Source organism: Miniopterus natalensis, chromosome 5 (assembly GCF_054644295.1).
Source record: "Miniopterus natalensis isolate mMinNat1 chromosome 5, mMinNat1.hap1, whole genome shotgun sequence".
NCBI lineage: Eukaryota > Metazoa > Chordata > Mammalia > Chiroptera > Miniopteridae > Miniopterus > Miniopterus natalensis.
In genome coordinates, this window is record NC_142085.1 from 52329226 (window position 1) to 52345089 (window position 15864).

At 34.8% G+C, this 15864-nt stretch overlaps 1 protein-coding gene across 1 annotated transcript in view; it reads left to right on the forward strand.

Annotated features, from left to right (window-relative positions):
• The window catches only part of GRIK2 (glutamate ionotropic receptor kainate type subunit 2), a 485925-nt gene that overhangs the window by 168167 nt on the left and 301894 nt on the right, over window positions 1–15864 (forward strand). The window contains exon 3 of the mRNA XM_016220206.2: window positions 14190–14357. Coding sequence (XP_016075692.1) covers window positions 14190–14357 — 168 coding nt within the window. The remainder of the gene's footprint in view (window positions 1–14189; window positions 14358–15864) is intronic.

Below are 15864 nucleotides of genomic sequence, written 5' to 3' on the forward strand. Positions count from 1 at the left end.
TAGAAGCTTCATGAATTTATAATGAATTCTATTCTTTGTATTCTCTGTTTGAGTGATGAAAGGGTCAGAAGCACAATTTATAGGTTAAATGATATTAGAGAACTATGCATTGTATGACATATTTCATTAAAGCGGAGGCTATGAGCTGGGGCTTTAACAGCCTGGAATTTTACACATCTGACCAACAATCTTGTTCGTAATTACTTCTATAATTGCTAAGAATAAGAAAAAAGAACTGTGTGCATGCATTTTTAAAAGTTTTACAGCTGTAGTTTCTATTTAGAGTATATTTTAGTTGTGAGGGGATACTATGTCATATAAAGTATAATAATTACTTCTATACTGCTTATGTAAAGTACAAAAGTTTGTCTATAACTAAATGTTCTGAAAATATATAGTAGGAACACACTAAAATTGGAATTGAAATTCTTTTAAGGATTTATCTTTTTAGGAGAAAAGGTTAGTTACAAATTATCCCAAGAAAATTAAAAAGCAGATTGAATTCCTTGCTTCTCATTAAAAGGTTAATTGTTACCATCTCAAAACTTGGCTTAAAATCTCCCCATTCATAAAATAAAAAATTCAAATATTTTAAAGTAAGAACATGTAACATGTAATGTGTAATTATAAAATGACAACAGATGCATCTACATGGATATATCCAGTGAAGGATACTGGTAGCTCCCAATAAAACAATTTAAAACATTTTCAGACATCTTTCATTCTTCCTTCTGGAGCTATGATGTTTTTTGGGAGCCTTCTTTTCTATACATAAAACATGACAGAAATAAAAACAAGGAAACACAATGTATATTTAAGTGACAAATGGCACAGCTTTGAGTGTTGTTCGAGTTTAGCAAAAGTAAATATTGCCTTTGAGAACAGACATTTTCCAAATTTGCTATAACTCATTTTATTCATTTTAATCAATGGCCAAAGGGAAATTTCAGATCTAAGGGTGATAAACTATGGTATTTGAAGGACTGTTAGAAGGCAAGAAGATGGTTAATTATCCACAAAATGATAGTATAAAAGCCAATCATTTATTTAAATGTGTAATGACCTAGCTGATGATGAACATCTTTTTCTACTCTTTACTAAGCAAGATATGATATTTTAGGTTCTTTATAAATAATATTTAAAAATAATATTGAAAGCTTCCTTTTTTAGTTGTAAGTAAATGTACTGAGTCCTCAAAACAGCTGGTGACTTGAATCTTGAAATTTAAAGCAGGCCTACAAATTTGGAGGAACAACAACAACAATATCGTGAAATGGGAGGGCTCCCAATTGTGGAGTTTTGGAATCTTACATGACTACTCGGTGGAACAATTCCTTTGTTATATACCCTCCCTTTGGCTGGATACGATTCCATGAGAGAGAAATTGTCATCATTTTCATTTTTGAATAAATTCCTATTTTTCACTCTCTCTCAGCAAAATGCATATTTTGTGGCCAAAATACAATAGAAAGGTTTTAAGTTTAAATGCAGAAGACCTGAGTTTGAGTCCTCGCTGTATCACCTCCCTGTTGTGTGTTCGTTCTTGAACAAGTCATTTAATTTTGCTGAGTGAGACTCTGATTTTTCTTCTAAAAAAATGAAGCCGTACTAATACTTTTTTCACCCAAAAGTGAATCTGCACATGCTTCTGGAAACACTTTGTTCCTTACCAAGTGCTTTGGAGTCATTAGTCCTTGTACTTCTTTCTCTTTCCCTTCCCTCCCTCACCCTCCCCCCTCTCCCACCTCCTTTCCTTCTCTCTTTTCTTCATTTTCCTCCCAAAAGCTACCCACATTAGAGAAAAAGTCAACACTTAAATGATTGTTTTTTAAGCTGCTAAAAATTAGGGATGATTTTTAAAAAAACACACCTTTTAACTCAATTTTTCATTTTTTATGCAGATATTTAGTTTTTTCATAAATACAAGGTGATTAGATACATTCTGTGATGTCCTTAGTATAGGCTGAAATCAGTGTTGTTTCTTCCTAACTTTTTATTCCAAGCTTGTATAAAAGCCACAAAAATGATTTTGTAGAGAGTAATTCATTAGCAGAATAATTTCATAGGGTTGAAATAAAATGATGGATTATTTCAAATCCCTAACTTGTTTCTAGAAAGTAGAGCTGCTTCCTACTCTTGGATAAGATAATTTCCTAGTGGATTCGGCATGAACAGGAAAGGAGACAACTGACAGAAATCTACAGTTAGGATTTTTCTGGTGTTCAGTGCAAGCTCAGTGATCAAGGAAGTCACCACGAGTAGAAATCTGGTCACAGATGAGGTTTCCAACTTTGCCCATATTACTGGGCTCTCACTGTATTAACTTTGCTTTCTCCAGACAGGTGCGTGGTTCAGGCTGGACGGACAGAGGATTTAGGTTGCCATTCCATGTCCCCATTTCGGAAAACACTCATTTGCCTCAAAACCAGGATTTAATTTTAAATGTTTTGTCATGCAAACTAACTACATTATGTCATGGACAGTTTAGGTTGGCAAGGGCCTAATGGGGGCCTTTATTCATTGATTCACAAAATAATTCACTTATCCACTTCCACAGATTTTCATTGAGTATCTATCTCCTCTGTGCTAAGTACTGTGCTGGGCACTGGAGTTAAGGAGATGAGAGAGACCAGCGTGAGCCTTGACATCACTGGAGTCCTTCAGGCTTCTCAGTTCACAACTAGGTAAACTGAGGCCCAGAACACTTACCTTGCTTAAGGTTCACAGTTCGTTAATGGTCAAGCCAGAACTAAGATCTCAGGCTCAAAGGACCACTCTGATATACTTACTTACCATAATTATGATGCCTTTTAATTATTCCTATAGATTCATGTATGTGTGCTTTAGTGTAATTGAACATCACATATTTATACCAGCAATTAAATATATCAGATATTTCAACAATACATATCAGAGAAAACTCAGTTGGCTCTAGATACAGGCAGTGTACAAAACAGCGTAAAAAACCTTTTGCTGCTTTAAAGGAAGAATATCTTTGTTTACATTTGTACCATTTTCTCAGCATTTTTATTCTGTAGATCTTTTCATAAATAACTTTCTTTCCTCTGAAGTGTACTTTGTGCCACATTTTCTGTGTCACAAACAGGTATGAGAGAAGAAAAGCAAATGGCACTTTTACTCAAATTAGGATTATGGGATATTTGTTGTTCTCTGACAAAAACTAAATCCATATTCATAGCATCCTGCAAATATAGTAGAAATTCCATCTCTGCCTCTAGGCTGCCTTCAGCGAGGTCACACCAGGCAGTTAGGGATATGTATTGGTTCTTATGTGTCTATGGGGAGAAATCCATTCTGGGAGGTTGGTGTGGGGAGCAGTTTAGGCTGTGGCTTATGTATATTTATAGTGCTGCATTGACTCTCGCCTGTTCCCCTGTGAGAGCCATTGTGTGGGTTCTTGTTGACAGTACTGGATGAGGCACAATGTTTCAACCTCTTTTCTCTTGTAATTATATAAACACGTACACTCTACGTGGTGACCTGGGAATGCTGATCGGGACATCTGTTATGATACACGGAGCAGTGAATGAGAGCTGATTTTTGAATTGTAAAGTACTAAAAATCACTCTTCTGATCTGTGGTTTTATGCAAATGTAAATGTTTAAAAATGTTCCTGAAACCTGTCATTCTTCAACTTGCCAGAGGTAGAAAGAGATTTTGCTTTTTATTGTTCTCACATGGGTGCTGCCCAGTGAGGGAGTTATTTGTCTTTCTTGGAATCAATTGAATTAACCTTTATATCAATTTGTCTAGCTGTTTAAGCATTCTAGAGCCTGCAGGAAAGTGCCAGCTTAGTGTAACCAATAATGTCAGGATAACCTCGAGAAATCTTGGCAAAGGTTTTTCAGTATGTAGTCGGCATCGCTTCCACATGTCCTTGCAAATTTTGGGCTAAGAAGCCAAGAAGCAGTGGGGTAAAAATGGATAACATGAACATTACTGTCATAACTCTTCTCCCAAATAAATGATTAGTCAAAGAAGACCTTAGACCCAGGGGCAGATTATAAACTCAACTTGCATAAGACCCTCTGGCCATTCTTCTGATTCCTAGCGAATCCTCTTCACTGCATCAGGATAGCCAGTCTCAGGGATATTATCAGCTGCCTTTCCCATCATCAGCTTGGCTGCAAACAGAACACATTTTAAATATATTTTTCCAAAATATGTTTTTATTGACTTCAGAGAAAGAAAAGCAGAGGGAGAGAGTCATTGATCCGCTGCCTCCTGCACGGCCCCTCCTGGGGATTGAATCTGCAACCTGGGCATGTGACCTGACTGTGACCTCTTGGCTCATAGGTCAACACACCACTGAACCATGCCGGCTGGACCACATTTTAAATATTTTAAAGTTATTTTCATGTATTTGTTTTACACAAATTTTAAAATATCTCTTATTTTTTCCATTCAACTCACAATTGGTTTCTAAGGTAAACAACACTAATTTTAATTTTGAGTTGCTTAGCACATCTGAAGTTTGGGGAAAAATTTAAACCAAGTTACCTACTCAGAAAATATTGGAAAGTGCTGATCTGCGGGAGGTAGGGAATATAAAAGTGGCATTGTCTCTGCCTGATCTGAATCAGCTCTCTAAAACCAGGTCATTTTTATTTCAACTTTCAAGGTCATTGTTTTGTAAAGGGTAAGTGGTTCATTTCTATAGTGATGGGCTAAATTTGCTGATTCTATATTTGAATATTACCTCATGATTGGAGACATTCTCACTTTTGTTTGGGCTCACTCCAATGCTAAGAATCTAAAATTGTGTGATCTTCTGTCCCAAATTACTCCATCATCAAAAATAGTTTTTTATAAAGACATCTCAGATATATAAAAATTATTTTTATTTTAAGAAGTCCAGAAAATAGTAATTATCTATAATCTTATTATACATAGATATTTTCCATTAATATTTTGGTGTATATCCTTTCAGACAAATTTCTATATATGCATATTTATATATTTACTAACTTAAATGGAATAGCAAAGTTTTATTGAGATAGTCCTGTTGTTCAAAGGATTTTAGTTTATTCTCTCATTTAACCTTCATAACAAACCTATGAAGTTGGTACTTTGTAAATGCAATAACATAGCAATTTTTTTCCCAATAGGACACTGAAATATAAAGAAATTATGTAATTTGTCAAAAGCCACTCAGTGTAAAGGCAAAACTGGGCTATGAACCTAAGCAGGTTGACCTCAGATTTCTTATTTTTAACTAATAGACAATTGCCTCTTAAAAGCATGCTGGCTGCTTGACCTGCTATTTCATTAGGAATATATCCTGAATATTTTTCCATGCCAAGAAACGTACATCTACGCAAGCATTTTAATGATTACACACTATTCCAATTGGTGGTTTACCATACTATAGAGAATCAGCCCCCGGGTGATGTACATTTACATTGTTTCTAGTTTATTTCATCATTAAAAATAATACTGCTATGAACGTCTTTGAACATATATAACTTCTGGTATAATTTGTCTAATTCTTCAATATTCATGTAGTTTGCCTTTTCTACAAATAACATTTATTCTGCAGAATTACTTGTTCAAAGATTATTCCTTGACTGTGCAGGCCAAGAAAATTATATCAGTACAAGGAATATTTATTGAGCACCTACTGTGTGACAGACACTCAGGTAAGTGCTGGAGATTCAACATTGAGCAAATGCACAAAAGTTTACAGGCTAGTTATTGTCAGCAACTGATGAATTTTAGAAGCATTTTTTTCAAAAAGCTTTGCTTGATTATAGATCCACAATTCTCTTCTCAGATATTTAGGAGTAGTACCAGTTTTAATGAAATGTTCAAGAGTAGTATTGATTTTAAATAAAAATCTTTCTGGTGTGTGTGTGTATATGTGTGTGTTTCGACTCACTCTCTAGTCTGAACACAGAAAACTCCATAATCTACAGCTGGGTCATTTCATTGGCCCATAAGAAATACATACCCTTTTAGGCTGTGCCTACAGAGAGTCAATGTAAATTTTTTGTCAGTGACCTTTTGCTTTAGTTGACAGTGTCAGGCCACTATGTTTTCTCCCCTATTTTGTCTCTGGATTAACTAGCTGGTTAAGTTTTCTTCAGATGTTGCTTTTGTATGAATTTTTATGGGTATATATCAGTTTTGCACATGTAGTCACATTTATTTACATTATTATATATTAGACCTCTACTGGTTTACATTATGTGCAATTAAAATTTTTACAATGCTGTTTTGAGTTAGATGGTTGGAAAAGGAAAGTTACTAGCTTTATATTATACTTACCTATTTACACTTTACTTGACAAACAACTTTCTGCAATATTTTCTTTTTACACCTGCTTTGGATTCTTTCAGCTTTTAAATTCTCAGGAAATAATATTCATTATTTAATGCTAAAATAGTTCTGAAGAATAAGAACTTTTATATAAATTCCAATTAGCCTCAGAGATGCAGTTTTTTCTTCCACATATTGTTCTCGTTAAAAAAATAACTCACAACACTTTGTAATTTGCAAAGGGTTTTAGCAGATATTTGAGGCTTCTTGGATTACTGTGAAGGAAAACACAGAGGAAGGGACACAATCGGATCCACACGATTCTCTTAGTGGCCTGAGAAAGGAAAAGTGAATTATGGCCATTTGATCAACTTCTGCAATATTTGTTTTATGTTTTGTTGATATAAAAACATGATTTTGATTTTCTTACAACACTCTCATATCCCTTCCCCATATTAGTAGTTTATTCTTTGAACGTTTATCAAACACACTATGTGCTGACACCAAGTGAAGAAGCCCAAGAAGTGGAGGATGAATAAGTTACCTCTCCTGCCCTCAAACAGCTGCCGAGAAACCACATACGGTGATCGGTTACGCCGCTTGATGCTGTTAGAAGGACTAGAAAAGAGGAATGAAAACGGTGCTGCAAGTGGTGATGTGGCATTATTAATGGTGACATGACCATCCATGCTGTCGCGATGGGTAAAAGTATCTCCCTTTTGACGGCAGCGTAGTATTCCATTGTGTAAATGTACCGCAGCTTTGTTTTTCCCACTCATCTACTGAGAACATTATGCTGAGTGAAATAAGCCAGTCAGAGAAAGACAAGTACCATATGGTTTCACTCGTATGTGGAATCTAAAGAACAAACTGAACTACCAAACAAAGTAGAGACAGACTCGTAGAGAGCAGGCTGACAGCTCCGGGGGGGTGGGGGGGGTCCTTGGAGGGATTGAGCCAAAAAGAAAAAAAAGAGAGAGCTCATGGACATGGACAACAGTGCGGTGATTCTGGGGGGGTGGGGATGGAAGAGGGGATAAATGGTGAAGGAAAAAATGAAATAAGTATAAAAAATTAATGATAACATGAATGCTAACACTTTAGCAATATGAAAATATGTTAAGAAAGGAAAATAATATTTTTGAGGATATTAAGAAATCTTGCCCAAAAGTTAGAAGTAAACAGTTCTTTTATTTTCCTTTATCCCTTCATTTAAAACAAAATAATAAACACATAAAAACACATGGCTCATATGTAATAGTTAATAGTCCAATTAATGGCATAAGAAGATTTTTTTTAAGAAACTACAAAATAAATATGTAAAGGAGAATGAAAGAACTTTCTTGAAGTTATAATCCAGTAAGTACTGTAAATTATTTTATATGTAATATCAAATTACACATTTAAGTTACTTTATGGATTGCACTATACTTTTCTTTCTAATCCTCAGCCGAGGATATTTTTTCCATTGCTCTTCAGAGAGTGGGGGGGGGGGGGGAGAGAGAGAGAGAAACATCAATGTGAGAGAGAAACATCAGTGTGAGAGAGACACATCGATTGGTTGCCTCCTGCTCTAGCCCAGACTGGGGCTGGGGAGCAAACCTGTAACCGAGGTACATGCCCTTGGGTGAAATCGAACCCAGGACCCTTCAGTCCATGGGCCAATGCTCTAACCACCTACTAAAAGGATTTCTGATTTTTTATTTAATTTATTTAATTTATTTATTATTTATTTATTTATTTATTTATTTATTTATTTATTTATTTACTTATTTTTAAATATATCTTTATTGATTTCAGAGAGAGGAAGGAGAGGGAGAGAGAGAGATAGAAACATTAATGATGAGAGAGTCATTGATCGAGCCCACAACCCGGGCATGTGCCCTGACTGGGAATCGAACCCCGATCGCCTGGATCCCAGGTCGATGCTCAACTGCTGAGCCATGCCCGGCCAGGCGATTTCTGATTTTTTAAAAGATGAATTTGCTAGGCATCTTTTTCATTACTACTTCTGAATTTAAACTCAAGACAGTTTATTTTAATACCTCTAGTTTAGCCTCATAACATCTAAATGCTCTTTGGAAACTCAAACCTATTTGTATCTATTTTGTTTTATTGGTTGAACTCAATAATATTTTGATACATGTTTTCTCAAATCAATATATTTTTTACAAATAAAAGAATGTTAAGGAGTGTACCATATCTGCAACAATTTGGCATTTAGCCAGACCTTACATTCTGAGGGAATCAGTGATGCACCCCAATTCACTAAGCAATCTGAGACTCATGAGTTTGTGAATTTCTCATCTTCAACATCACTTCACCCAGTTCCTTCTTTTTGCAGAAGAGAAAACAGAGGTCTGGATAGTGAAGGGTCTTGCTCATTCAATCACTTTTTGCCTTTTCATTTTATTTAGCTGACCTATATTTTTAGAAATCAATATAATTAAAATGTGTGCTCTTGCCCTTCAAACAGCTGGCATTGTCTCTACTGTTTATGTGGTGGCTATTCATGCGGCTGCCTTCTGTGTTATCTCAGTTTGATCTGCTCTATTTATATCTCGATATTATTCCAGCATCTGCCTTCCTAATCAGTATACATTTCTTCTGGGTCTTAAATTTCTAACATTTAAGTAGCCATTTCCCAATTTTCTTCACAGTATGGAGTGTGTATACTTTAAATTTGTATTATTTGAATGTGCAACTCCAAGGTCTTCCCAGTGATTTAAGGGTCCATTTGTAGGAAGAAAAATCAACACCTAGTTTCCATTCAGTAGCGAAAAATATGTTGGAAACAGTAGGAGGTTTGTAAAGTTAAAAGCTTATTTATTTTTAAAATTAGAAAGCACATTTACATGCCTGAGCAGAACCGATCTTTGTGCAATGGAACTATGACATTATTTCCTGCAACTCCATTTCAGTTTACATACTGCCTTCTCTCTCATATTCTTTATTCTGACTGCCATCAGCAGCTTTCTCTTTCCAAATGCTCAGTACAAGTTTGGGGTGAATTGACTACGGTAGATGGAGGAGGAGGTATGCAAGAGTAGCTTCATGCCTTCTGTGGTTGAATGCTGGCAAACAGTGCTAAAACCAAACAATTCCAGGACATTCCACTGACAACATTTTTATTGGTTACATGTTTGTGCAGTTTTTAGTCTACTAGAAATGTTGACAGAGTAGCTAATTTGAATGCCTGGATGAACTTAACTTGTAACATTATAATGAAGAGCATCATTGTTTGTAGAAATATGGATAAAAATACTGGAAGCAGCCCTTTCACAATTAGAAATAAGTGTTGCTTCATGGCCCCAGGGGATCAAAAGCAAGTGGGGAGAGTGGTGGGTGTCTCTCAGTGTGAAGTGGAGACGGGTCACTGCTCTGCTCCTTGGGAAACTTGAACCTTACACTATGTGCTTTCCATACAATTCCCTTTTGGGGGGATGTGGTCTACTTAGTCATTTTTCTATGGTGTGACAGTCATTTAGGTCATATGTCAGTGTTTTTCCACTTGCATACAGAGGTAACTAGGATGGCATCCGCCAACCTCACAAAAAATCAAATTCAGAATGTTATGGACAGATTTTATAGAGGCATAAAACTCTAAAGATCTGTTTTAAGAAATTGAAAGTTAGCATTCAGAAAAATAAAACCTATGTGAAAACAACCAGAAGTTGAGGATAAAGAGGCAGTATTACTCCACAGGAAACAGTATAGCATAGTAATTAAAAGATGGGGCCTGGATTGAGATCTCCTGTTTCCTAACCCAGTAACTATCACTTACTGACTGTATAACTGACTTTAGGCAATATACTCAGGATGCTGGACTTGCTCTGAAGTCTTGCTAAAGCAGAACACAGTAGACCCAAAAAGGCAAATTTTTGTGTCTTTATGCATGTGTATGTATGTGTCTATGTATGTGCCTGGGTATGTGTATGTATGTGTGTAAAGGTGTAAGTATGGGCTAGGTTTCTGGGCAGAGGGACATCATTTGGAAGAATTGGAGGCCTTTAACTGTGGTTCATTCAGAGAAAGGTAGGTTATATATTATGGGTGTAGCACTGGGGAAGTGAGAGTGGTAAGAAAAGAGCATGGAAAGGGAAGCAGAAGATAGATTATGCAGAACTCTATAGAGAGCATTAAGCTTAAAAATTAGGCAGTTATTGAAGGATTTTAAGGAATTAATATCAAGATCAACGTTGCATTTGAGAAAGATTACTCCTTTGGCAATGTGGAGAAACTACTGAAGAAAGCCAGAATGGGGTCAGGTCTCTGGAAAAGCCTGTTGGAGATACATTATTTCCACGTGAGAGACATTGTGTATTTGGACTTGATCAAGCATGTGAAGAGGTGTACAGTCATGTTCCTGTAGAAATGATGGAGACCTATGAACTGCTAGCTACAGTAATTAAGATCATTAACTAGTTTAACAATAGAAGGAGCACCCACTGGGGATATCCATGGGGTTATGATCTGAGGCTTTGCATTTAACTCTTTCTTACTCATCACTTTTTTCCCTGACATGGACATAGAAACAAAATTGAATATGACTTACAGACAGAAGAAACATTTCATATATCTTTGTAGTATTGGTAACTTGCCTTGATATCTTAGATGTTGAATAAATTAATATTAATAAAGAGTTTTTGATAGGATCAGAATCCAAATAGTCTTAATTAGAAAAGTAGATCAACTATAAATAGAAGTTGGTAATCAGGGACACGTGTAAGAAAAAATAGAATATCAGAAACAAACGTAGTAAGCCTAACATGAATCAGCAGTAGAATATTGTACTAAAAAATGTCCACTATTTATATTATATATACTACATTAATTTAGGGAATTGGCAGCGCCATTATAATTTGCTTTGCTTGAACCCACTTGGAATATGATTAATCAGTGGACCCACATTGAGTTGTGTATATACTGGAGTATGTTCAAAGAAAAAATAACTAGAAAAATTGAAGGGTCAGAATAGTCATGTGAGACAAAGCCAAAAGATTTGAAAGTTTTAACCTAGATAAAAGAAAATACAGTTGGAAGATGACATCTGGTTTTAAATTCTGCATGATGATCATACGAAAGAGGGGTTTGAATTTATTCTGTTCAGAATAAATGGTTTGAAGATTCAGGGAAGCAGATACATGGGAGAACTTCGTGCTAGAGCTTTCCCAGGGTAGCAAGGGACTGCGGATGTCAGCAGGTTTGCCATTCCTGGAGACCCATATGTAGTAAGAGAAGCAATGTGAGTAGCCATAGGATGGGTAGACCAGATGATTTTTTTTGTGTGAACTCTTCGACTCCTATCCTTTTTACTTACAATAATATACAGGTTTAGTACATAGTAAGCATTTTAATAAATACTTGCAAATTAATGGTTTTTTTGAGACAACTGCTAAAAACATTCAGTAATAACAAAATGATTATGTAGAAACTTATTTCTTGTTCTTTTCCCCCCCAAACTTTTAATATGAAATTTTAAAATACAAAAAAAGTTTAAATGATAGTATAAACACACATACACTCACCACCTTGATTGAAAATTGTTAATATTTTTCCATCTTTAATTTTATGACACTTCATACCTAAACACTTCATCATGGATCTACTAAGAACAAGTGTATTTTCTTATGTAATCACTATATTATTATTTTGCGTAAGGAGGAAAAAGAAATAATTCCTTAATGTCATTTAGTACCCAGGATATTTTTAAAATAGCCTTTGACATTTTTAAAGGAAAATGATGATTTTGTCCTTTGGGTAAGGATTTGTATGAAATTAAAATAAAGAGCATATCTTTTGCATTTGTTTAGACAGAACATAAGGTTATTATAAGTTAGTTGGAAAAACTAGCACATCTTCTGAGAAAATGACAGATGATGTGTCATTCATAACATTGGTTCCTTTATTAAATTAAATGCCTATAAAGCACTGATTGCACCTACTTTAAAGTAGGACCTACTTGAACAACCCAAAAGTTAGATGTGACATCAGTTGGCACATCCATCACAGTTTTATGAGTCATGTAATTCTCAGTAGTAGTTAAAATTGATCTAAAAGAGAAAAGATTTGGATAGGCTTCAGCAGTTGACTAATATCAATCTTTCATTTCAAGTCTTGAGTAATGTTTCCTTTAGAGTCAGAGACTGTGATGGGGAAGTTCAGAGTTGGGAGTTCTGTGTAAACGAGGTATTTCTGGCCACTTTTAGCTACAAAACAAAGTGAGCAACTACGCTTACTGAGGAAAAGGCTGTTCTCTTGTGTTTCTTTCCTTTCTCTAGCAAGCCCAGTAGAGTGCTGAGAACTATTAACCTTTACTCTAAGCTTGGAGAATGAACTGCAGGCATTTTATCATTTGATATAAAAGCTTTGTTAGATGTGACCAACTCTTCCTGAATTAAAACAAAACAGCCAAACAAAAATAAAGCTGTGTAATAATTAGCTTAGATGATCTTTTTAATTTCAAAAAGCCAAAGGTAAGTATAAGAAAACAGTGAAATTTTGCTTCTATCCTATAGGAAATAGGGAATTTGATGATGACAAGAAAGTGGTCACTAGATTCTTGAAAACGTGAAATTGGGTGAATCTTGGTACAAGTCTCAGGAAGCACATAACTATAGGTAACCAAGATGCTACTTTAGGATCATATATTTCTTCTGTGTTTTTTTATTACTCTGGGATGTATTTTACCCACTAAACATGATTTGTGAATTCCTTGGAGTACAAATTCTCTTCATGTACTACATGCTATGACGTACTTCATAATAAAAATAGTAAGTTTAGAGGATTTGTTAGCATGCATAACTTTGCACGACTTTATCATAGGCAGTTTGCTCATAGTATCATCATCTGACTTTCACATATCAAAGACTTTTGAAGATGTATGAATTGCAAGCCCTGGAAATGGCATATTCAGGGAGTTTAATTTGTGAATGATCCTGCTGAGAGTACACGGTGTGAAATTTGAAAGAGAGAAAGATAAATGCTCTCTTTCATTAAGTACTAGTTTCCCAAGGACAGAGGTTGGAGGGTATCAGGTAGCAGGTGCTACCTCTTTTATCCCACTCATCAAAGTGACAATAAGGAAGAGATTCTGTCGGAGGCAAAGGTCTCGGTTAGGGCACTCACAGCTGAACAGGGAGAGTTGATGGCAAGAAGAAAAAAGGCTGGGACAAGAAGGAGGGAAGTGGACTGAGACACAGCTGATAGGTGACAAATGGAAAGGTCATGTTTTTAAATTATACTCTACATTCTGTGGTCAAAATTATATGCTGCCGTGTTATTCACCTGTTAAAAGATTTCACTGTTTGGGAGAGTCATCTTTCACAAATGTCAAGTACCTTCTGAAAAGACACTTAGAGTAAAACAATTGGAGAGATGCTCCTTTGTTCTCCTTTCTTGTAAGATGCTGGAATTTGCAAGTGAATAAGTATTTGGGGCTTCTGATACATTAAAGTCTCATAAAATTGTTCCAAAGAATTCTGATTTCTGAATTAATGTAGACAATTTCATATAATTTCCTCTAATGCCTAACTTTATAGTTTTATATCAATATAGAGGGTTGATTGTTCTGGGACTGTATGTAAAATTTTGTGGGGTAATGTTCAGTTGTTAAGGCAAGATCTATATATACCTAGGTCCTAAAAGAAGCAGTAACTAAAGATGAAATTATGTTAAATTTTGCCAGTAATACCCAGATAACTTTGCCAGTATTGGTTTTTCTGAAAGGGCACATCCCAAATATTCAAGTTCATAGAAAAAATCAGCATAATCTCCATGTACTTAAGCAAATCACACATACACACACAGGGACACACCTAAGGACATGCATACATACATAGAAATTTAGAAAAGTTTTGACATTTTCTCTATCTTGTAAGAACTGAGTGATCATTCTTTCGTTTTGCCAGGTGGTATTTTTGAATATGTGGAATCTGGCCCAATGGGAGCTGAGGAACTTGCCTTCAGGTTTGCTGTGAACACTATCAACAGAAACAGAACCTTGTTGCCCAATACCACCCTCACCTATGACACCCAGAAGATAAACCTCTATGACAGTTTCGAAGCATCCAAGAAAGGTAATTGATAGATATTTAACATTATGTTTTCTAGATTTCAAATTTCCAAGTATTCTTAAGAGACTTCTTAATTTCAAATAAAATTTGTTAGGAATATTTTCATGAAAGGTTTTTTTTCAAAACGAGCCTAAATTTATTAAAGTGATGTGATTACCTATTGCAAAAAAAATTTTGCTTGTAACAAGAAATGTAGTCAGATCTGTGATAGGGAACTTGCTTCCCCCCCACCCCCCAACCAAGCCTTCTATTTTGTTAATGAATTATTCTATTTGAAGAACTCACCTTAAATAAAATATGTATCAATGGATTTTATCAAATTTTGCAATCCATTCTTACAGTTTATTTGCATTATCTGTCAATTCTATTATATTATTACTGTGGTCCAAATTCACTGTCAAAGTCCTATAGTTCCAACTGATCTCTAAGCTTTATTGGAAAATTTTGAACAACTTTTAATTTATATATAATCAATGCCAATTTTTTAACCACTGGATGTTCTTTCTTGTAACTGAAAATAAATGGCTAATGATAAAAATTGGATTTTATGAAGAGATAATTAAAATACTTTATTAATTTTGTTTTATCATTTATGTTGTAAAACTGTGTTTTAAATGATAAGAATAGTAAAACAATTTTGTGATGCTGAAGGAAAGTAATAGAGAAAATATTTATTGAGGCATTATTTTAAGCAAACACCAGTAAATGTATTTTGAGAGCTGTTTCCATATTCTTACTTTGTCTAAGTAGGTGATTTTTTTGTGTGTAGTTAGTATTCATGTAACAAGAATCAAATTTCATAATATAGATTTTCTCAAAAAAAGGGCTTACAACCATTTGCTCTAAATTTCTATTTTTAAAACAATGTTTGCTTTTCTGTCATGCTAATATTGGTTTATTAGCTTCCTTACACTGAGGAGAATGTACATAATTATTTATAAATCTACCTTGGTACAGATTTCTTCCTAAGCTCATTAATATTAATGAAAGCTGATAAGATACAGTATTTCTTGAGATGAAAGAATACTTCTTTTCCCCCAGCTATGTAGTGTTTATCAAAGCCCATATTCTTCCTGCCCTTTGAATTCATATCTTTATGAATACAAATAAGTTTCCATATTTCAGAACCATGTCAGGATGATGAAAGGTTTTAAAGGCTGAGAAAAAGGGTAAAGTTTATTGTGAAATACTACAATTATGATGATAATTGCAAAATAAGTCATTAAGTGGAAGCCAAGTGCATTTGATTCGTGACATAGTTCGTGATTATTTCCATTAGGAAGAAGACTCTCTGTCTCCACTGAAATCATTTAGACCAAAGAATATGAAATACAAGTGCAGTATAAATAAAGTATTAATAGATTTCTTAATGTGTTTCAAAGGAGCAGCATAAAAAAAAAAGCCTAGAATGTTCTAACAACAAATAGGTTGCTATCCTGGGAATGCCACAGCAAAATTATGAGATGTTAAACTTATTTGGTTTCCAAATATTAAAAGGAATTTATAAGCT